Consider the following 24,686-nt stretch of genomic DNA (forward strand, 5'->3'; position numbering starts at 1 on the left):
GTTGAGAGCTCGGTACTCGTATGCACTAAGGGTGCAAAGAAAGATGGAATTATCCGACATATGACAGTGGAAGCCACCTTCATTCACAACTTTAAGACTAGGTAAAATAAGGTATGTATTTGAAAAATCCTGTGAATTTGTTGCACCAGGAAGAGGGAGGCCATGAGAGATATCTCATACTAAAAAAGTTAATCAGCTATTCAGAATGAATTATTACTATATTTAGCAGCATTAATGAGATTAAACTGGGATCACTAATTTATTTATAATGGCCTCTGCAATGCTTTACTAGGGTTTCTTTGCATTGCAGTGATATATGGCATAAACACTTTTGACCAGCATCCCCTGGAACCCCTTAATCCTAAAAAATATTTATGTAGTTCAAGAAATATCGACACTTCCACACACATACTTTTGTACTTAAAGCGTTCAAAACTGATGGAAACAGAATAATTGGGACTTGATTATTATAATGAACTAGTCAAACCTTATATAACTTGAATACTCAATAAAGACTCACTTTAAATTTACCTGCTTCATTTACTTCATTAAATTAATCTTGGGACCCATCATGCTTGTCATTATCTACAGAGGTACGGAGTTGAATAGAAAAGAAACAGACTCCCCATTGTGGGTTCTGCGAATAGCCTCGGCCAAAATGTTGGAGACGTCAATCAACTGAAAAGCAAGAACAGGAGAAGTTTCAATATTAATACAAAAAGTCAGGCCATAAGAGTGTACACCAACTATAAACATAGGAACTGTTAAGATGGTATATAAACTAGTGGACTTCAAGAGAGGTCACACACATCAATTACATGCATTAAAATATTTTATCTCAGATTCATCGCGGTCTTGTCATTTCGTTGTGCACTGACATGAACAAGAGATGGAGAACATCATTACTGACACCAATGTGAGCAAGTATTTCATAAAACTTTGATTATAATGGTGTCTACCAAAATCTACACAAGTCAAGTAGCATCTCTGCTTGAAATGCTTCCAACAGAGTCCAGTCAGTAGTGCACGTGTCCGTGGATTCCAATATATGGCGTTCAATTCCATCATATGGCCTCCATATTTTCAAATATTAATCACATTCTTGTGATTTCAATGTGCATACAAAGCTCGTCTTGTTTTTATGCTTTAACGCAGGAATGTTCAATGCAATTCTTAGTGTTTGGGAACCAGCAACAATGCACAAACTAATAATCGGCACAAGATTGCACAAAGCCATCTATTTTGTATACTGATTATCTCCATGCCCCAAGTGATAATTCAAAACTACAGTACATTAAAATTATTTCATGAAGAAATTTGCATGATAAATATATTTTAAAACTACCGTAGCTAATTTCTGCTTACACTCAATTGAGCAATGTCCCCTATATCAGGCATATTTTACAATACAAACAATAGTATTGTATAGAATACTCATGAAGTAGCCAATCAGCAGGAAAGCCCTGCTCCAGTATGGACAGCGCAAGAAATAACCAAGTAAACAATGGGCCAACAAAAAAATTCTACCATTGGACAACACAAAAATTGAAAATTCTACCTGTTCATCCATCCAAATTATGTCATTAGGGAAAGTTTCTAATCTTAAAAGTAAGCCTTTTTCCACGTTACAAATTACCATACATGCATTTCGAAGGAGAGCTTCCCAAAAAATTAATGACGTTACCAGTTACAATAATAAAGTGTAGTCCTTTAACAATAATAGCTTCATTTGTATAAGAATAAGATCAGCCAATTTTAAGCAATAATTATTTTCATTTACATATAAAAAGCTTAATTTGACTTTTGTCCTGATTATACAAATTTGGTACAAAATGAAAATTGAAGTCATCTCTGAAAACTTAAATTTCTAAGAGGATATTTACATGATCATTAAAAAATAGATTTTTTTTTTAAGTTTTAGCTACGCATATTAAAACTTACCTGAATTTTATTAGAATCTTTCATGTGTTGCTCTTGAGGTATAGTATTAGTAACAACAACTGCTTCGAAGCAAGCATTATTTATACGAGACACGGCGGGTCCAGAGAAGATACCGTGCGTTAGGATGGCATATGTTTTGGTTGCACCAGCTTCCATCAGTCTAAAAATAAAAAAAAACTTTGAAAACCTAAAAACATGAAATGGATTGCTCAAATTCACATGCTCTTTCTATTATAATAGCCACCAAATTCGATGGTGTAAGTCGAATGTAAGTAAGTGGAATGAGTCGATGGTGTAATGACTGGTTGATATTAAATGGAGGTGCTCACCAGGGTTACACTACCTCAACTTGGTGGTTTAATATGAATGAGTTATGGCAAGATGATTTAAGAAACCGAACATGCAAATTTAGTGTACACGTCTAATATGATAAATTACGAGTTTGTACAATTGAATATATGCAAGTGGTAATTTTTTTTTGCAGAGTAATTGATTAATGTAAGTTAGTTAAAAATGTGAGATACTGTATTAGCCTTAAAAATTAATGTGGACAAAAGTAAATTTATGTTAGCAACAAGAGAAGGAAATCCAGTGTGTGAAATAGATGTGAATGATATGCAGGCGACGAGTCACAATAACGTGGCTAAAGTATGTTGACCAGACCACACACTAGAAGGTGAGGGGACGATGATGTTTCAGTCCATCATGGAACATTCTCAAGCCAATTGACTTGAGAATGGTCCAGGATGGACCGAAACGCCGTCGTCCTTTCACCTTCTAGTTTGTGGTCTAGTCAATGTGACTGATAAATTGTACAGAAGTGTGTGACCAGCTTAAAACTTGAGCCTAAATCAAGTGAAAAGTCAATAAGTGAAGTAGTAGAAAAAGACAATCTAAGGAGCAGACAATCTGACAAGTATGTGTGGTGTTAAAACACATGAAGGCATGAAAATGTCATGCAGAAATATTAAGTGCAAGTCAATAAATCACAAAGACCGAGGAGAGCATACCAAAACTGTTTGGGCAAACTGAATGAAGGACAATAAGAAGCTGACGAGTATATTCAGATGGAGGTTACTGTGAGAGGGATGGAAATTGTGTTTAATAAGACACTATGTAGTATTGCATGTAGCAATGTAAATGGTCAAGACTTGTTTTAAAATACCCCATAAAATAACAGCAATAATAAAAATAATGCCATGTCTTATTTCCCAAAGCCGACTCAGTTTCACGACACCAATACATACTTCTCTGCAGCATGACAGATAGTCCCACATGTGTCAGCCATGTCATCCACCAGAATGGCAATGCGATCCTTTACATCTCCAACTAGAACCATTGATGCTACTTCATTGGCTTTCTTTCGTTCTTTGTGGATTAAGGCAAATTCTATATTGAGACGGTCAGCTATAGATGTCACTCTAAAGAGGAAAAAATAACATGTATTTTACCTACATTAAAGTTTTCATGAAGCAAAAGCAATTATAAAAATCTTTCCTATATACTTCACACAACACCACTCTTTTCACTAAAATTTTACAAAATGCATAAAGTAAGGTATATCATTCAGCAAAATCAAACTACACTAAAATTCAAATGATTTCTAACTGCAACCTTAATACTTTAAAACTATGCTACTCAGACATGTTAAAATTCATTCAAGCAAGTTGTTTATGAGCAGAAAAAAGTCAGTAAATTATCATAATTAATCTTAGATACTGTACTTTAATTATCAACTGCAAATAATTCCGAGATATACACACAAACACACATGTAAGAGTAAGGTCAAAAATATTTTCTTCACAGATTGCAAGTCAATCCGAACAAGTGTCGAGTAATTATCATCAGAAGGCACCAAGACGGAAAGACTCGTCAGTACCATCCACGTTGTGGGATATTCAAAGGTCCTAAATATCACTAAGGATAGCCAGTACTAGAATATAAAGCTGGATAGCCAGTACTAGAATATAAAGCTGTAATGTTGGGATATCCATCCCAACATAACAGTTATCCTCCGACTTGTACCCTGCCCAATACCCATTTATTTCCTCAACTATTGTAATGATGTATTACTTCAGTTTGCAATTTAAACCAAAACATTTCCAGTCCCTACAGTTTGTATCAACTGCACAGTAATCAGTTTATAATTACCATACCCATCCTGAGGGACCAGCAGATTGCTAGAGAACAACATACTGGGCTCAGGAACTGGCTATGAAGTATGCACACACCTTTCTATGCCCTGAAGAGTTAAGGTATACGAACAATTACAGCACTATCTATACCTTTTGCAGCCTTTAAATAATTACATGATATGTAATAATCATATTTTTAATTTTATTTACATCTTACTTTTGAATACATGGTTAAGCTTACCTGATCTTTTATATTGGCATTACCAACTGCCCAAAATAAACAGTCACTTGCCTCATCCAACTTTAAATTGTTGGCCTAGTCAAAAGTTATTCAGTACATGTTAACTTGCTGAATATTACTTTAAATCTCTTAAAAGTATTTTTAAATGGTGCTCCAATACTTGCTGTATTTTTGCTTTTCTATACAAATGCAATTCTCTTTACCTTTATTGAAATCTATCATCATCTATTGAGTAATCTTATACAGGCCCATCATAGATAATATAGTGGGAAAACTATTAAAAACAGTCATTATCTGCTCTCTGTATGGATATTACAATGGGTTACATGGTGGTCTTATTCTTCCAAGTGCTTTATCAGAATATGCCCCTCACTTCAGCCACCAATGTGCATTCATTGTATGCATTTATGGGGGTGATCCACTATTGGTTTAATTTGGTGCAAGTATTAAAGTACCTCATATACTTTAACTTGGAAAATTACTACACATATCTTTAATTTATTGACTACCATGAGTCAATGTGTTGCCAAAGGCTTTGAGCCGTGCCCAAAATAGACAGGAGTAAAAATTTTGTTCTGTACTACATTTACTAGACCAACCAGAAAAATACAAAAATTTAAATTGAGAACAAAACAGCCCATAATTTTGGCCATTGTCCCACCAGCAATGAGGTGTTTGTATAATAATACAACCTGTATTTACTTCAACCTCACCAAGAGATTTCACCACCACCATCACCCACCCCATTTCCTACAAAGATAGTAATAAGCAGGCATTAGTCCAGAAGGAGATCAATAACTTTCAGAAAAAGGAGATTGAAAGTAATCAAGATGCACTCCATTCATTACCTTGCCCAGGTAAAAAGGGGATGATACATTAGAGATTATCCCTCCCCTCTGTAACACACGTGACTTAAGTACTATACGTCAGGCACACCGATGACACGTTATATATCACACGAGAGGACTATGAGGCGTTACAGCTGGTGAACATTCAACACAATCATACATACTTACAGTAAGTACTTTCATGGCTCTCTTATCCCTAGCGAATATTATCAATAGTCCCTATTTTGTTTAAGCTTATAAGCTTGGCAACATAACTCAAGAAATTAAGTAATACCTTAACCGGCTCATCCATCATCGATATTTACCTTTTCGCTCCCCCTGCATCAGGCGAGACAATAATCGCATTTCCCCACTCGGGAATATTTTCACGGATCCACTTGAGGACTGCAGGTTCAGCATAAAGGTTGTCAACAGGAATGTCAAAAAATCCTTGGATCTGAGAGGCATGTAGGTCCATTGTAATGATGTGGTCTGCCCCAGCTACAGAAAGCATGTTGGCTACCAGCTTGGCAGATATAGGAGCACGGGACTGTCAAGACGGAAGGAAAATTAATTTCTACTAGCAAGCTTCACGAAAATAAAGCAAATAAAAAGCTTAAATGTTCTTTACATGTTTTAATTTATATGCTAGGGATATGCATGGGAAGTTTTGTGCAACATGCAAGATCAAATCTTCAAAATAAAAAGCTTACGTTATGTTAAGGCAATGCAATATGTAGGAGGCATGGTCATGAGAATGTATCTATACTGGCATGTGTTACAGTAAGTGCTGGAAGATATGACTAATTATATTCAAACAAAGGACAGACAGCCTACAATATAATGGCAGTTTGTGTGATGAAACATGCATCAAAAGAGGAATGTGTTGCACATAAGGAATTTTTGGGCAAGCATTAACTACATTTATTGAAGCCAATAAACTACCTCTGATACATACGGAAGTAGATTACTGCATTAATATAAGGGGGGAGCAGGAGTAAGTTCAAGCTTGTTTACAAAAGTTAGCATCATGTTCCATGCTTTGAGCATAAGCATAATGCTTACATTTCTGATCATTAACTGCACCAACAACAAACCAAGAGAGCCAAGTGAGAAATTTAACAAATATAAAGAAATGAGGGATTTAGAGAATATGTCAGTATTTTGCAAAGGATACTTAGAGAATTCCAGAAAGAAAAATTGAAACTGCAAGTTTAGAAAACTACCTAACAGCATATTAGGCATTAACTGATTTTCTCTTCGCTTGAAAATAAAAATATATAAATATCAATATTATGACAATAAAATAGTCAACGACTATCAATGTTTGACAACACATTTTATCCAGTGGCATCATAACCCAACTTTTCACAAACGATTGAAAAAATAATAATGTGCAAATGTCTGATCAGTTATTGATACAATAAGGTTTAAACCAAACAATTATGACCCTAGAAATCTTCATATATAATCCACCATTTATTTGATAAAAATATTTAGCAAAAATGGCAAGCCACACCTAAGACCAATGAAAACTGGAGTAGCGGTGTCATGAGCCATAGAAAAAAAAAAATAGAACCACAGTATTATAATCTAGCTTTGAACCACAGAGCAACAATTCACCCCCCCCCCCCTTTTAAGAAAGATAGATACAAAAAAGAAAAATACTAACATTATCTATATTTAAAAATGTTCCCTGTCAAATAGATTTACAATCTTAGGAAAAACGTGGGCAAAAGTCACTGAAAATACAGTATAAAAGTGAAAAGCCAAGAGAGACGGAACATTTAGAGGAGATTCTTCACTACCGTAGTTTATTGGGAAATTATATAGAAGATATGAATTAATCAATGGATTGCAGCACAATTTCTAATATGAATAAAGTTTGCAATACTAAAAAGGCAACACGGTACTAAACACTGTACTGAAAATGCAGCACAGTACTGAATGCTGTACTATTTCGGATATACCAAAATAAACGAGTGCAAAACTAAATCTAAACTAGAAATAGAATACTAGTCAAAATAATTTTAAAAATCTTTTTCCTAAGCACTAAATTATGTAATGGTTTAATATTTGAACATTTTGTTAAATTTAAATTTCACTCTAGTATAACAATGTTAATTTAGATTCTAAAGGGACAAAATGAAGTTTTTTGTTTTTTAACTTCTGTAACATAATAATTGGAGTCTAACAATTTTACTTATGTCTTTATTACTACACAATCTTCCAATATTAAGCTGTCAACTCTAAGTGTAAAAGAGAAGATAACTTTCTATTTACATAATACTTTCTTTATGGCAATCACCTCAGTGGGCACATGTGACATCACAGAAACTGTCCCTTAAAGCAAGAGAATACCCACTAAAGCACCAAGCTCTGCAACCGGAGCAGCGGTTTCTACTTCACCTCGAAGTCGCATCCAATTCCGTCCAAGTTTTTCCGGTATTTCACAACGCTAGATGATGAGCATTTAAATAACCTTGAGTCATATATAATTAACCGACAAAGTACTTAACCACTTAACCATGTTCATATTATGCCAAGAATTTACCTGTCATTAAGCTCAGAAATTACCAATCCCAATACTGCATTTTAATAACTAAAAATTAGACAAACAACATTTACATGGATCCCAGTAGCAAAAACATTTTCTCTACTTCAAAAGGATACCGTTTGCTAATTCATAAAGTACAGTACTATAAAGTAGGCTTCACTTAACACCAACTGCCTTAAATTTTACAATAGCAATGCAGTCTGCAAAAACTATTAATTAAAATTATATATAATTCAAATCATTCCCAAAGACCAGTATATTTTAATAATTCCCATGGTTGGGGACAGGATCCCTATTTTTTCTATTATACCCTTCCTAATACACAACTATGAGCATATAAGGCAAAGTATACTCTCCAGTACAGCATTTTTGTAATTACATTTTCAAATTTCTCAACAATGCTAATTATCTTGTCACTTTCAAATTACTCCCATAAACTATATTAAAGTTTATCAGAAGCGAGAAATTTCTGAAAATTAAACGTGGAAAAATTATTTTATGAATAAATACCCACTTACAAATTATAATACTTGTCATAAATCATTATTCCAATTCTCACTTCTATAGTATGGGAAGGCATCAGCCCAGAGAAGATGTATGCCTACTTGCAAGCCTACCAGCCGATCTACTTGCCCAAGTGTTTATGTAGCATGGTTCTCGTTATGCAATCAAAAACAAAGTGAGCATGGAAAGTTATTTTATGAAACAATGCAAACAAATCAGACCATCCAAATGGCATCCCACCTAGGCACCATCTTTAACCAAGTCTCTCAAAAGTCATGAGGTTTGGAGGCACAGCCAGAAAAGGACAAGCAAATATTTTAGATCTAGAAAAACAAAAAATAGTCTGGATATTCCAAACAACCACAACCATCACACTACCTACTACAGAGACAATCTTCCAATATGAATAAATGCTTAAAATCATGCCAAATAATTTTTTAACTTTGTACCAATCTCATTGGTACAACTGCCTAAGTAGCTGCTACATCACTTAATTAAGGACGAATCGTGTCCACCATGTTCCACTACATTCTCTCTGGACGCACCACGTCCCTCATACACGAACCGCAAAATATGGAGATAGCGACACTCGTCGCACGACGTCAAAATATGGTGCTCTGCCAAGTTGCCCACAGAATTCTCTTTAGACTGCCACTACTCTGCTTCTCTAAATCTTGACTTGCGTGAGAAAGGTCATGGGACAGGTGCCAATCAGGTACACCTGCCCACACAATCCTCTTCTATGATTCTTGGATTCCATGATTCCTCAGGGCACGACCACCCAACTGGCTTCAGGTTACCCATACTCGTTACCACTTAAAGAAATATGTCACCATATCACCCTCCCACAGCTTCCTCACGCTTTACTCACGAAGCTCCTCTCAAATTCTTCTCCATAAGCCATAAATATTTTTCTTTCTCTGTAGCGACGACGTGCGTCCTTCTCTTCAGACTTCCTCACAACAAGTGACAAAGACCTTTGCACACGACATGCTCCCACAATGGCATTTTTTGCACACTGCACGTCGCATACAGATGACCTCTCACTTCCAAGTTTTATCAAAGATGCTCATCTGCAACTTATCTCCCTCCTTGGTCACATTTAATGATGGTTGCTTGCACTATTTAATTTTCCCCAACTTCACTATGGTCAGGTGGGGAATAACTGTTGGGGCAGACCTACATCAAGAGGCAACATGGGGGTTTATAACAACATACTACAACACTCCCATTACTAACCTTATCCTTCTTGTCCTGTCTGGCATATGGAAAACATGGAATGACAGCAGTAACTCTAGCAGCAGAAGCAATCTTGCAAGCATTGATCATAATGAGCATTTCCATCAAGTTATCATTAATCTCTCCACAGCCACTCTGAACGATGTAAACATCCTCGCCTCTCACGCTCTCTCCAATCTCCACACTGTTGAAGATAAATTACTATTACACACTGCAACTGTTAGCAACTGATTTTACACACTGCCAGTGAAGATCTGTTTTCTTGAAGATTAATCTGAAAATGTAATGACCAGTTGCAAATGTGTACAAGTTAAATTTACATTATGGCCATGGATATGAGCATAATTTAAAAACTGCATGAAAACTCCGGCTGGCAACTGGTAAGGCAACATACTGTCTAGTTTGTGCCAAATTTAATCTGAATTCCAAGATAAAGTTAAAGTCTCAAGTATGAAATAATAAAACTTCCTTGTTTATAAAGGAAACATTACACATTGAAACTATCTACAGTATTAAACCGTTTTCTTTTAGTTAAAACTACAAGTTTTAATATCAACAGATCTGTTTATACTTTGCTATGTTGGGACACACACAACCTGAATGTCTTGGTAGTCACACAACCGATTGTGTTAGTCTTACCTGAAAAAAAAATGTACAGTATTAAAACCCCTTAATTATACGATTTTCGTCTGCTTTTTTGAACATACGTTATCTGTAACAAATAATTTTCTTCCATTAACAAGAAATAGTGCCAAGATTAAGTCTGTCTTCAAGAGGGGCATTAGACATATACACAAGTAGAGCCAAATTAGTAATACTATGACAAAATCTCAATGCAAGCCACAAAAGCTGTTGTATACATGGGCAAGATTTAATGGAGGCAAATGCCATACACAAGCTGAACAGAATAGGTGAACAGAGCACTAGGCAAAAGGAAACGTGCCCAACCATTTCTGTCCCACCCGGGACTACTGACTGGGCCGAGAATGAACCCAATTGTACAGTACAGTACTACCAATTAAAATAAAGGACGTAGCTATAACTTCAATTGAAGAGGCCTGTAGCCCCCCAACCAACATGTATAATAGCAACAAAGTATGAGCATATATAATAATTATATGGATCGAGGTTTGTGAGGTTACCGGCATGCATAACACATGCACCAGAATGTGTTGCATATTGTGCACATGCACTCATGTCACTCAAAACCAGTTCCGAATATAAATTCTTGGTTAATCACATTCTAGAACAGTCAAGACTTGTATGTTACACTCATTTTCTACATTAAAAATAACCATTATACATGAAAAAAATATATATTTTTTAGAGGTATCTCGCTTATTAAGGTGGATATTTTGTGAGCCAAGGTAGTTAAATAAAAAGAGGCTGGTTCAATAGGCAAACTGTTAATTGCAATGTTTCTATATAGACTAATGACAAATTAATGTAAATGGGCATTAGTTTATATAGAAACATTACAATTAACATAAGCCAGTTTATTAATGTACATACTGGCAGAACAAGATTAATAAATCCCATAAAACCTCTAACACAATTCCATCCTAAATTAATAAAACAGCTTTTATTTACAAAAGCCAACTCAAAACTGGCAAAAATCATGCAAATACCTTACCAAGGCCAAAGGTTTATCAATAGGGTCCCTGCCTACCACCACAGGGTCTGCCCGAGGGTGAAGCCCAGGCACTGGTAACACCACTCTTGCCATATCAAAACCCTTTTTAAAATTCTCACTAATGACGTATAGAGAGCTTACAAATTTCAACAATATCCAAAACGGAACAAGACTGGAAAATAACTAATTTAATATTTAATTACATACACATCTATAGTACCACAATCAGCAGCAATAATTAAACAATGAATCTGGTAACCTGGCTAGGGTTACCTGATCAGACTGACCGCAGGTGGAGGACAGTACCTGGGTCCGTAGTGAGGTTCACCCACTAAGACACTTACCTATTATGCCATAAGCATTGCAATAAATGGTTGAACTATCAGTCCTTACATGATTTCAGAAGAGCTTAAAGCATGCAGGAGGAAAAATATATTAAACAATTTTAAGAGTGAATTTTTTTTAGTTATAAATGGTATAAAACTACTTTATATTAATTTGATTTGCAATGTCTAAAGCACTTTGCAATTATATGAATGAAAATCTCCATTGTGTACAAACGCTTATAAGCATATTTCAAATTAGTACAATTGTCTGCACAGTACTCATGTTTGCATTATCAGTCAAGAAGCTACAAATTCTATTTAATAGACAATTCAGACAATTTGCAAACAAAATATTAAATACTGTACAGTACTAAAATATAAAGAATTTAATAAGAAAATAAGTGTGTAGGCATCAAGCCAGAAGGACTATACAGTATATCCAGGGAGGTTATAATATCCTTTCATCATGCAGGTGACAAAGGTAGTAGTGTAAAACAAAAATGAACTAATTAATTATTCCTTTAGTACCATGATGAGACTAGTTGTTATACTAACATTCATCCAACTTTTGAGTTGGGTTCACAAGTACAAAAAGTCAAACAAGACGGGGACAAACTGTGGCCCAACAGGATCACAGGGTCCATCCCTAGAGGATATAATGTGTACAATTTCTTACCTTGAGACCCAACGAGGAGTGTCACAGGTCGAACTTAACACCTACAATTCACTGAAGTACACAAACACCCTCCCCAAACTCCATGGAAAGGAAGTGTTCCACGGTAATGTTGGCTTCATTCCCAACGCACAATCGGGGATCCTAGGTCCGATTCCCGGCAGAACAAATGGTTGGGCACGTTTCTTTTCACCTAATGCCTCTATTCACCTAACAGTAAATAGGTACCCAGGAATTAGGTAACTGATGTGGAGTTGCATCCTAAGGAAGGTTAGTAGTTTAACTTTGGGGGAGGACTTCAATACAAGCCTAAGAATATGTATACATAGACTTCCTGTCCCCAACAAATCAAATCAATTGTACCAAATTAATCATGGAACACGTAGGAGATATCAGTGAAGTGCAAAATAGAAATGTGTTTGGATCAAAAGGACAAATTATTCAGGATACAAATGCTTTTACACAAAGAAAATATTATTTACTCTCCTTCCACCAGTAATCTACAAGTAAAAAATCAAAACGGAATAAAATTCAAGCTGTTGAAATAATGTAATGAATGTACGAGTTTTTAGTAAGAGAAGAGAAAAAGTAGAGCATAACAGATGTCAAATGGCAAATAATGACAAAGAACTGAAGTGTAGGGATATTAAGAGTGGATCAGAAGAAATACTTTTACCATCTGATCAGATGGAGAACATGATACCTAAAGTCACTGCACAGGGAATATGCAAGGATGGAAAGCAAGGGGGTTGTGGTGATTGATAGGCAATATATATATATCTTTGAATTAGGCAGAAAGTAAGTCAACATCAAGACTGGATGCTTATTTACACCTTGCCATAATTTCCTGAACTTCTGGGGGATAATAAAAAGACAGCCAAGATTTAGTTAGGAGTGAGTGATAATTAAACTACACTGACCTATAAAATGGTCAATAAGGAAAACAAATAAATAGGTGTATAGATCAATTTAGTAAATTCTAGGTGAGGCTGCAAATAATGGATCACAAGTTCTTGAGGTCAAGCTGGTTTTCAGCTTTTGTATCAACACATAGAATAGTTCAAAAGCAAATGTTCTTTATTTATTGAATATACATTATACAGTACATACATCAAATACTGTATAAACTATGATGTGCTAGAATTTAAATGCTTCCCATTAAAGGACTTGCCACCAAATACCCAGCATATGAGAAAATTAAATAACCATCATGAAAACCATACTATGATAATTCTCTGTTAGCATATAAAAAGTTGCAGATATTCACTTTAGAAAAAAAAAAAAAAAAAAAGATAACTTTCTACTCTGAAATAGAATTGGGATTATTATTCCTCCCATCATCTGAGCATGAGCCTCTGCAACACATGAACAAGCAATAGCATTATTTTACCTGAATTTACCCGAGGGCCACTAATACTAATGGCCTCGATGACAACGGAAACCCGGCGGCTTGTCATAGGTCCCTACCCCCCCCCCCCATTTGCCCTGATGATCTTCTGAAAATTATGTATATTAATCATTAATAAACGTACACATATCCCATTCATTCTGGGATTCAGTTCCTGAGCCCATTATGTGCTAACTATTTCCCGTACAACCCACACAATGGGTATGTGCATGCATGATTATATTATAAATCATTTACTCATTCATATTTTATATATATATATATATATATATATATTATATATATATTATACATATATATATACATATACATATATACATATGTATATATATGTGTATATACATATATATATATATATATATATATTATACATATATATATAAAACACAAATGTTAATTGATTTTTATTCACACACACGTGTTTGTCATTAATAGAGCAAGAAGGTTGAGCAAGAGCGCTCTCAAAGAGTACAGGGGCAGGGGGGGGGGGGTTGAGAGTCAGCTTCCCTGAATCACCTTAAGTGCCTCGTCAGCTTAACTGGCCAATTAACCTCCCCTGACAACCAGCCGATGCCACCACCTCTTAAATCCATCTAATAACATTCCCCTTCCCTCCTCCCCCCCCCCCTCAACACCCCCAAGGGGAGGAGGGGGGGGTGTCATGTGGGCATCACCATTTAGGGAGAGGGACGAGTGCCTCCTGGAATAAATAAATATATATATATACGTAATGGAAGGCAGCAGTGGAGGGAGGGAGATGGCAGCCCGGCTCAGCTGACCAGGCCACAACACCTTCCCTCACCCCCCCACACACACACACACACACGCACGCAAAACATAAATTCTGCCATTATATGCCGTCTACCATTAAAACCCACCAACGTAAATAGCAACTTATATCTTGAAAAACAAAATAACACGCCAAAAGTAACATGACACCGAATTAAAAACTCTTAAATTATGACAAAAGACAGCCATCCTCCACACGTACGTGCAACCACATGACTTAAAAAAAAGGTTACGCACGCAGGTAGAGAGAAAAAAATATTGAATTAATTATCGTCTTACCAAGTCTCTAAATTGGAGAACTTCTTGGTGACCACCTTGCCCAAATCAATGCCCAGGCGGTCGACGACCCGCTGGGCCAGGTCCGGGTGGGAGGAGCCCGAGAAGATCTTGATGTTGGGCATCCTCAAGGAGGAGGAGGAGCGGGCAGGAGGAGTGGTGGTGGCGGGCAGGAGGGCGAGACACGCAGGAGCGAGCACTGAGGAGCAGCCCGACGTCGTCTTCCCCTCCGCCGCTGCGTCAAGCATTCCAATATCCTCCCGCGCTGCTCCTCTCTTCGAGCCACTCATGCAACTCTACGAAAAGACGCATCAACCAAGTTTTTTTTAGATGTGTGTGCGTATATTCATATCTAGCGCTATATTGTTTTCCTCTTTGGATTGCTATAGGCTATCCTTATTATTTTAAAGTTGCAAATGTTTAATATATCTCTGATAATTGTGTAATATTATTGGATTTTATTTACCCGGGTAAACTCTATGTTTGTGCTCGAATGCGTTCAATCTATCCTAGTTATGATAAAATAAGCAGATATATTATATTGTAAACTTCTACGTTCATGGTAAGTGTTATAGTTATTCACAACATAGTTGCTCATTTACATAGATCAAATATATCTAAATGTAACACTGGTTTTCGATTACTGGAGTATTAATCAACCTTTATATACACGCTTCGAAAGCAAAATTATTATAGTTATTTAATAACATTATCTTACTCTCTTAATATACATATATATACATCTATATCAGTAGGCGTATGCAGATTTGAGTAACCTGAGAGGTAGGGACCAAGATAGGCCGCAGGCTATTTATCAAGGTCACGCGTACGGGCAGCCTCGGAGACAGTACACATCGGTCCATAGAATTACCCAAATCGGCCCAAAACTACACAAATCGCCCTAGCATTACGTAAGTAATGAAGAAATATGGTATATTTACTTACTATAATGTTGGTGCTACACGTAGAACATGATCAAACCTATTTTTACTCTGAAATAATCTAATTTCATAACGAAATGAGACGTAAATATCTGAGAGGTGACGCCATAGGAAGTCGACGGTCCAAGCGACAATTGTGTGGAGCGACTTATCCAAGATATATGGTCGCCTGGAGAGTGTTTGCTGCCATATCAGCCTCCTGTACACAGTGATCCAGTCGTCGCATTTCATGGCTCAAATTGTCGCAAATTAATTGGTGATATTAAGAAGTAGAATGTGTATTTATATAATATCTTTCATAAACAGCCTTTAAATCTTTAATATTTATTAAACAAAACGTGTCTGGAAGTTAAATCAACTCCACAGGACAATAAATTTGTTATATAGATACTAGCGTTATTCGTTGGTATGCGTTCGCAATTTCAACTGCTCATGTCCTTTTCGTTCATTGAACATCGAACCCTACACAACCATGCACAACTCAAAGTCCAACAAGTCACACCCCCGGAGTAATGCAATCGGAACCTGACAAGTTGTGTAACCGGAGCCCGACCAGTTGTCTAACTGCAAGCCTAACATGAACGAACCAAACAAACAACCTCTGGATCACAACCATGCACGAACGGAAGCCCGACCATGCACAACCCAAATCTCAGGTGACACCCCCGGAGCCCGACCAGTTACTTAACCGGAGCCCGACCAGTTGTGTAACCGGAGCCCGACCAGTTGTGTAACCAGACCCCGACCAGTTATTTAACCGGAGCCCGACCAGTTGTGTAACCGAAACCCCACCAGTTGTGTAACCAGACCCCGACCAGTTGTCTATGCTTAAGCCTAGCAAGTATACATCTCATCCAACCCCCACAAAGCTAAACAGTCCCAGAGCACAACCAAGCTCCATTCCTAGCTCGACCAAACAAAGATCTCATTATCCCTACCTAAAATCCTCCACTTGCCCTAGACACCAACTATTGACCCACAGCAAACAATTGAACTATATACAAAAAAAGAAACCCGGATTTCTAGCAAACATATAAACATAGAGCCTTAGCAAACAAACCTAGAGCACTAGTACACAACCGCTGAAGCACAACCATGCACGAACCGAAGCCTGACCATGCACAACCCACAGCCCCAGTGACACCCCCGGAGCCCGACCAGTTAATATAACCGGAGCCCGACCAGTTATTTAACCGGAGCCCGACCAGTTATTTAACCGGAGCCCGACCAGTTGTGTAACCGAAGCTCGACCAGTTGTGTAACCAGACCCCGACCAGTTGTCTAACCTTAAGCCTAGCAAGTATACATCTCATCCAACCCCCACAAAGCTAAACAGTCCCAGAGCACAACCAAGCTCCATTCCTAGCTCGACCAAACAAAGATCTCATTAGCCCTACCTAAAATCCTCCACTTGCCCTAGACACCAACTATTGACCCATAGCAAACAATTGAACTATATACAAAAAAAGAAACCCGGATTTCTAGCAAACATATAAACACAGAGCCTTAGCAAACAAACCTAGAGCACTAGTACACAACCGCTGAAGCACAACCGTGCACGAACCGAAGCCTGACCATGCACAACCCACAGCCCCAGTGACACCCCCGGAGCCCGACCAGTTAATATAACCGGAGCCCGACCAGTTATTTAACCGGAGCCCGACCAGTTATTTAACCGGAGCCCGACCAGTTGTGTAACCGAAGCTCGACCAGTTGTGTAACCAGACCCCGACCAGTTGTCTAACCAGACCCCGACCAGTTGTGTAACCAGACCCCGACCAATTGTCTAATCTTAAACCTAGCAAGAATACATCTCATCCAACCCCCGCAAAGCTAAACAGTCCCAGAGCACAACCAAGCTCCATTCCTAGCTCGACCAAACAAAGATCTCATTAGCCCTACCTAAAATCCTCCACTTGCCCTAGACACCAACTATTGACCCATTATAAACAATTGAACTATATACAAAAAAGAAACCCGGATTTCTAGCAAACATATAAACAGAGCATTAGCAAACAAACCTGGAGCACTAGTACACAAACAACCGCTGAAGAACAACCATGCACGAACCGAAGCCTGACCATGCACAACCCACAGCCCCAGTGACACCCCCGGAGCCCGACCAGTTAATATAACCGGAGCCCGACCAGTTATTTAACCGGAGCCCGACCAGTTATTTAACCGGAGCCCGACCAGTTGTGTAACCGAAGCTCGACCAGTTGTGTAACCAGACCCCGACCAGTTGTCTAACCTTAAGCCTAGCAAGTATACATCTCATCCAACCCCCACAAAGCTAAACAGTCCCAGAGCACAACCAAGCTCCATTCCTAGCTCGACCAAACAAAGATCTCATTAGCCCTACCTAAAATCCTCCACTTGCCCTAGACACCAACTATTGACCCATAGCAAACAATTGAACTATATACAAAAAAAGAAACCCGGATTTCTAGCAAACATATAAACACAGAGCCTTAGCAAACAAACCTAGAGCACTAGTACACAACCGCTGAAGCACAACCGTGCACGAACCGAAGCCTGACCATGCACAACCCACAGCCCCAGTGACACCCCCGGAGCCCGACCAGTTAATATAACCGGAGCCCGACCAGTTATTTAACCGGAGCCCGACCAGTTATTTAACCGGAGCCCGACCAGTTATTTAACCGGAGCCCGACCAGTTGTGTAACCGAAGCTCGACCAGTTGTGTAACCAGACCCCGACCAGTTGTCTAACCAGACCCCGACCAGTTGTGTAACCAGACCCCGACCAATTGTCTAATCTTAAACCTAGCAAGAATACATCTCATCCAACCCCCGCAAAGCTAAACAGTCCCAGAGCACAACCAAGCTCCATTCCTAGCTCGACCAAACAAAGATCTCATTAGCCCTACCTAAAATCCTCCACTTGCCCTAGACACCAACTATTGACCCATTATAAACAATTGAACTATATACAAAAAAGAAACCCGGATTTCTAGCAAACATATGAACAGAGCATTAGCAAACAAACCTGGAGCACTAGTACACAAACAACCGCTGAAGCACAACCATGCACGAACCGAAGCCTGACCATGCACAACCCACAGCCCCAGTGACACCCCCGGAGCCCGACCAGTTAATATAACCGGAGCCCGACCAGTTATTTAACCGGAGCCCGACCAGTTATTTAACCGGAGCCCGACCAGTTGTGTAACCGAAGCTCGACCAGTTGTGTAACCAGACCCCGACCAGTTGTCTAACCTTAAGCCTAGCAAGTATACATCTCATCCAACCCCCACAAAGCTAAACAGTCCCAGAGCACAACCAAGCTCCATTCCTAGCTCGACCAAACAAAGATCTCATTAGCCCTACCTAAAATCCTCCACTTGCCCTAGACACCAACTATTGACCCATAGCAAACAATTGAACTATATACAAAAAAAGAAACCCGGATTTCTAGCAAACATATAAACATAGAGCCTTAGCAAACAAACCTAGAGCACTAGTACACAACCGCTGAAGCACAACCATGCACGAACCGAAGCCTGACCATGCACAACCCACAGCCCCAGTGACACCCCCGGAGCCCGACCAGTTAATATAACCGGAGCCCGACCAGTTATTTAACCGGAGCCCGACCAGTTATTTAACCGGAGCCCGACCAGTTGTGTAACCGAAGCTCGACCAGTTGTGTAACCAGACCCCGACCAGTTGTCTAACCTTAAGCCTAGCAAGTATACATCTCATCCAACCCCCACAAAGCTAAACAGTCCCAGAGCACAACCAAGCTCCATTCCTAGCTCGACCAAACAAAGATCTCATTAGCCCTACCTAAAATCCTCCACTTGCCCTAGACACCAACTATTGACCCATAGCAAACAATTGAACTATATACAAAAAAAGAAACTCGGATTTCTAGCAAACATATAAACACAGAGCCTTAGCAAACAAACCTAGAGCACTAGTACACAACCGCTGAAGCACAACCGTGCACGAACCGAAGCCTGACCATGCACAACCCACAGCCCCAGTGACACCCCCGGAGCCCGACCAGTTAATATAACCGGAGCCCGACCAGTTATTTAACCGGAGCCCGACCAGTTATTTAACCGGAGCCCGACCAGTTGTGTAACCGAAGCTCGACCAGTTGTGTAACCAGACCCCGACCAGTTGTCTAACCAGACCCCGACCAGTTGTGTAACCAGACCCCGACCAATTGTCTAATCTTAAACCTAGCAAGAATACATCTCATCCAACCCCCGCAAAGCTAAACAGTCCCAGAGCACAACCAAGCTCCATTCCTAGCTCGACCAAACAAAGATCTCATTAGCCCTACCTAAAATCCTCCACTTGCCCTAGACACCAACTATTGACCCATTATAAACAATTGAACTATATACAAAAAAGAAACCCGGATTTCTAGCAAACATATGAACAGAGCATTAGCAAACAAACCTGGAGCACTAGTACACAAACAACCGCTGAAGCACAACCATGCACGAACCGAAGCCTGACCATGCACAACCCACAGCCCCAGTGACACCCCCGGAGCCCGACCAGTTAATATAACCGGAGCCCGACCAGTTATTTAACCGGAGCCCGACCAGTTATTTAACCGGAGCCCGACCAGTTGTGTAACCGAAGCTCGACCAGTTGTGTAACCAGACCCCGACCAGTTGTCTAACCTTAAGCCTAGCAAGTATACATCTCATCCAACCCCCACAAAGCTAAACAGTCCCAGAGCACAACCAAGCTCCATTCCTAGCTCGACCAAACAAAGATCTCATTAGCCCTACCTAAAATCCTCCACTTGCCCTAGACACCAACTATTGACCCATAGCAAACAATTGAACTATATACAAAAAAAGAAACCCGGATTTCTAGCAAACATATAAACATAGAGCCTTAGCAAACAAACCTAGAGCACTAGTACACAACCGCTGAAGCACAACCATGCACGAACCGAAGCCTGACCATGCACAACCCACAGCCCCAGTGACACCCCCGGAGCCCGACCAGTTAATATAACCGGAGCCCGACCAGTTATTTAACCGGAGCCCGACCAGTTATTTAACCGGAGCCCGACCAGTTGTGTAACCGAAGCTCGACCAGTTGTGTAACCAGACCCCGACCAGTTGTCTAACCTTAAGCCTAGCAAGTATACATCTCATCCAACCCCCACAAAGCTAAACAGTCCCAGAGCACAACCAAGCTCCATTCCTAGCTCGACCAAACAAAGATCTCATTAGCCCTACCTAAAATCCTCCACTTGCCCTAGACACCAACTATTGACCCATAGCAAACAATTGAACTATATACAAAAAAAGAAACCCGGATTTCTAGCAAACATACAAACACAGAGCCTTAGCAAACAAACCTAGAGCACTAGTACACAACCGCTGAAGCACAACCATGCACGAACCGAAGCCTGACCATGCACAACCCACAGCCCCAGTGACACCCCCGGAGCCCGACCAGTTAATATAACCGGAGCCCGACCAGTTATTTAACCGGAGCCCGACCAGTTATTTAACCGGAGCCCGACCAGTTGTGTAACCGAAGCTCGACCAGTTGTGTAACCAGACCCCGACCAGTTTTCTAACCTTAAGCCTAGCAAGTATACATCTCATCCAACCCCCACAAAGCTAAACAGTCCCAGAGCACAACCAAGCTCCATTCCTAGCTCGACCAAACAAAGATCTCATTAGCCCTACCTAAAATCCTCCACTTGCCCTAGACACCAACTATTGACCCATAGCAAACAATTGAACTATATACAAAAAAAGAAACCCGGATTTCTAGCAAACATATAAACACAGAGCCTTAGCAAACAAACCTAGAGCACTAGTACACAACCGCTGAAGCACAACCGTGCACGAACCGAAGCCTGACCATGCACAACCCACAGCCCCAGTGACACCCCCGGAGCCCGACCAGTTAATATAACCGGAGCCCGACCAGTTATTTAACCGGAGCCCGACCAGTTATTTAACCGGAGCCCGACCAGTTGTGTAACCGAAGCTCGACCAGTTGTGTAACCAGACCCCGACCAGTTGTGTAACCAGACCCCGACCAATTGTGTAACCAGACCCCGACCAATTGTCTAATCTTAAACCTAGCAAGAATACATCTCATCCAACCCCCGCAAAGCTAAACAGTCCCAGAGCACAACCAAGCTCCATTCCTAGCTCGACCAAACAAAGATCTCATTAGCCCTACCTAAAATCCTCCACTTGCCCTAGACACCAACTATTGACCCATTATAAACAATTGAACTATATACAAAAAAGAAACCCGGATTTCTAGCAAACATATAAACAGAGCCTTAGCAAACAAACCTGGAGCACTAGTACACAAACAACCGCTGAAGCACAACCATGCACGAACCGAAGCCTGACCATGCACAACCCACAGCCCCAGTGACACCCCCGGAGCCCGACCAGTTAATATAACCGGAGCCCGACCAGTTATTTAACCGGAGCCCGACCAGTTATTTAACCGGAGCCCGACCAGTTGTGTAACCGAAGCTCGACCAGTTGTGTAACCAGACCCCGACCAGTTGTCTAACCTTAAGCCTAGCAAGTATACATCTCATCCAACCCCCACAAAGCTAAACAGTCCCAGAGCACAACCAAGCTCCATTCCTAGCTCGACCAAACAAAGATCTCATTAGCCCTACCTAAAATCCTCCACTTGCCCTAGACACCAACTATTGACCCATAGCAAACAATTGAACTATATACAAAAAAAGAAACCCGGATTTCTAGCAAACATATAAACACAGAGCCTTAGCAAACAAACCTAGAGCACTAGTACACAACCGCTGAAGCACAACCGTGCACGAACCGAAGCCTGACCATGCACAACCCACAGCCCCAGTGACACCCCCGGAGCCCGACCAGTTAATATAACCGGAGCCCGACCAGTTAATATAACCGGAGCCCGACCAGTTATTTAACCGGAGCCCGACCAGTTGTGTAACCGAAGCTCGACCAGTTGTGTAACCAGACCCCGACCAGTTGTCTAACCAGACCCCGACCAGTTGTGTAACCAGACCCCGACCAATTGTCTAATCTTAAACCTAGCAAGAATACATCTCATCCAACCCCCGCAAAGCTAAACAGTCCCAGAGCACAACCAAGCTCCATTCCTAGCTCGACCAAACAAAGATCTCATTAGCCCTACCTAAAATCCTCCACTTGCCCTAGACACCAACTATTGACCCATTATAAACAATTGAACTATATACAAAAAAAGAAACCCGGATTTCTAGCAAACATATAAACACAGAGCCTTAGCAAACAAACCTAGAGCACTAGTACACAACCGCTGAAGCACAACCGTGCACGAACCGAAGCCTGACCATGCACAACCCACAGCCCCAGTGACACCCCCGGAGCCCGACCAGTTAATATAACCGGAGCCCGACCAGTTATTTAACCGGAGCCCGACCAGTTATTTAACCGGAGCCCGACCAGTTGTGTAACCGAAGCTCGACCAGTTGTGTAACCAGACCCCGACCAGTTGTGTAACCAGACCCCGACCAGTTGTGTAACCAGACCCCGACCAGTTGTGTAACCAGACCCCGACCAGTTGTGTAACCAGACCCCGACCAGTTGTGTAACCAGACCCCGACCAGTTGTGTATCCAGACCCCGACCAGTTGTGTCTCATAAATACCGAACCTACTATACGCCTAATTAATTATAGAATATAAAATTAATTTATACACGATAAAAACTTTTTAATACACAGTACATGAAAGTCGATAATAAATGCGTCTTGGGATGTGGGGGAGACGACCGCCGCGTTAACGAGCCTAGCCTGACGACGGGGTAGTTTAACACTGGGGAAGTGTATTCTACATAATATCCTACCCATATAATGTTGGCAAATCATGATCCTCAAAAATCTTCCACAATATCCGAGAGACGACAGACTATTTAGCATTAGTGGAATACAAACATTTGAATACTACACAACCCGGATAAAAAAAAAAAATAGAGAAACAATGACCCTCGGAGACATTACAAAACTCAATGCTATAATAGCGAACAAATGTATAATGCATTAAGCATTGTAGGTGGAGGTAGACTATATATTCATGCATACCTCCCAACTGCTCAGATATATTAAAAAAAAAAAAAAAAAAAAAAATGATCAGCCTTACCTACACGGGACCGACAATACTCACACCTCGGCTGATTCCTGACGACTGACCGGGTCGGCGTGATGACCCCGTAGCGACCAACCGACCCAGAGACTCCCTGCCTAAAATTATTTGAACAACGTATTGAAATTCCTAGCGTATAGCGCCAGGAATGTGTAAATTAATATTTATATGTATTATAGGCCTTTCTAAAGTAATTTATAGATCTGAATATCATATATTGTCTAACAAACGAATTATTTAAGTTAAGATTTTAATTATGCCAGATACAATTAAGTCTCATCGCACACAAGAAGATTCGTCGGCGGATTTTTTTTTATTTATATATAAAAAAGAGTTTTTAAATTCTTGTAAAGCCAGTTTTTAAATTCTTGTAAAGCCACTATAGCATGCATAGCGTTTCTGGTAGGTCCTTAATCCTAATGTTTACCCCGGAGTATGACCCGCCAAATCGTTTAACAACCTATTCTCTGTCGGGTGAACAGTTAAGGAGTGTCGTCCGGTCAGTCCTTCCCGGCCAGGATCAAAGGGCTGGCGAGGAGCCGGGCACGTGCTTTACCACTGCGCCACAGAGACTGCTCCGTGGCGTAGTGGAATTTTGAATTTTGAAACCTGACTAACATAGCTCAACCCAACGTAACGTAACCCACATCAAACCAATCTAATCCAACCGAGCCCAATGAAGCCTAACTTTAATAACATAGCCTAATACAGCCTAGCATAACAATACATCCAGATTTAAAACAGAAAATGAGTTTAGTCGAGTCGCCTCGTGTCCGCGTGTAATCAGAACCCGACCAGTTGTGTACCTAAACTGACCTAGCAAACAAACACCTGCAGACGAGGAGTCACAATAACGTGGCTGAAATATGTTGACCAAACCACACACTAGAAAGTGAAGGGACGACGACGTTTCGGTCCGTTCTGTACCATTCTCAAGTCGATTGTGAGAATGTACAATTGACTCGAGAATGGTCCAGGACGGACCGAAACGTCGTCGTCCCTTCACTTTCTAGTGTGTGGTTTGGTCAACAAATACCTCACATAAC

General features: G+C 40.0%; 1 protein-coding gene across 7 annotated transcripts in view; it reads right to left on the reverse strand.

Moving 5' to 3' along the window:
- Positions 1-23,687, reverse strand: part of Prps (phosphoribosyl pyrophosphate synthetase) — a 25,332-nt gene extending 1,645 nt beyond the window's left edge. For 3 of the 7 annotated variants that reach the window (XM_045725228.2, XM_045725231.2, XM_045725232.2), the window contains exons 1-8: positions 23,638-23,687; positions 14,553-14,845; positions 9,445-9,628; positions 7,510-7,602; positions 5,471-5,694; positions 3,189-3,362; positions 1,942-2,101; positions 521-678 (exon numbers count right to left, since the gene is read on the reverse strand). In XM_045725228.2, coding sequence (XP_045581184.1) covers positions 586-678; positions 1,942-2,101; positions 3,189-3,362; positions 5,471-5,694; positions 7,510-7,602; positions 9,445-9,628; positions 14,553-14,839 — 1,215 coding nt within the window. In that variant the 5' untranslated portion in view covers positions 14,840-14,845; positions 23,638-23,687 and the 3' untranslated portion in view covers positions 521-585. The remainder of the gene's footprint in view (positions 1-520; positions 679-1,941; positions 2,102-3,188; positions 3,363-5,470; positions 5,695-7,509; positions 7,603-9,444; positions 9,629-14,552; positions 14,846-23,637) is intronic. The other 4 variants (XM_045725233.2, XM_045725234.2, XM_045725230.2 and 1 more) reach the window with 3 other exon arrangements.
- Positions 23,688-24,686: the final 999 nt, after the last annotated feature.

Source organism: Procambarus clarkii, chromosome 57 (genome assembly GCF_040958095.1).
Source record: "Procambarus clarkii isolate CNS0578487 chromosome 57, FALCON_Pclarkii_2.0, whole genome shotgun sequence".
Taxonomy (NCBI): domain Eukaryota; kingdom Metazoa; phylum Arthropoda; class Malacostraca; order Decapoda; family Cambaridae; genus Procambarus; species Procambarus clarkii.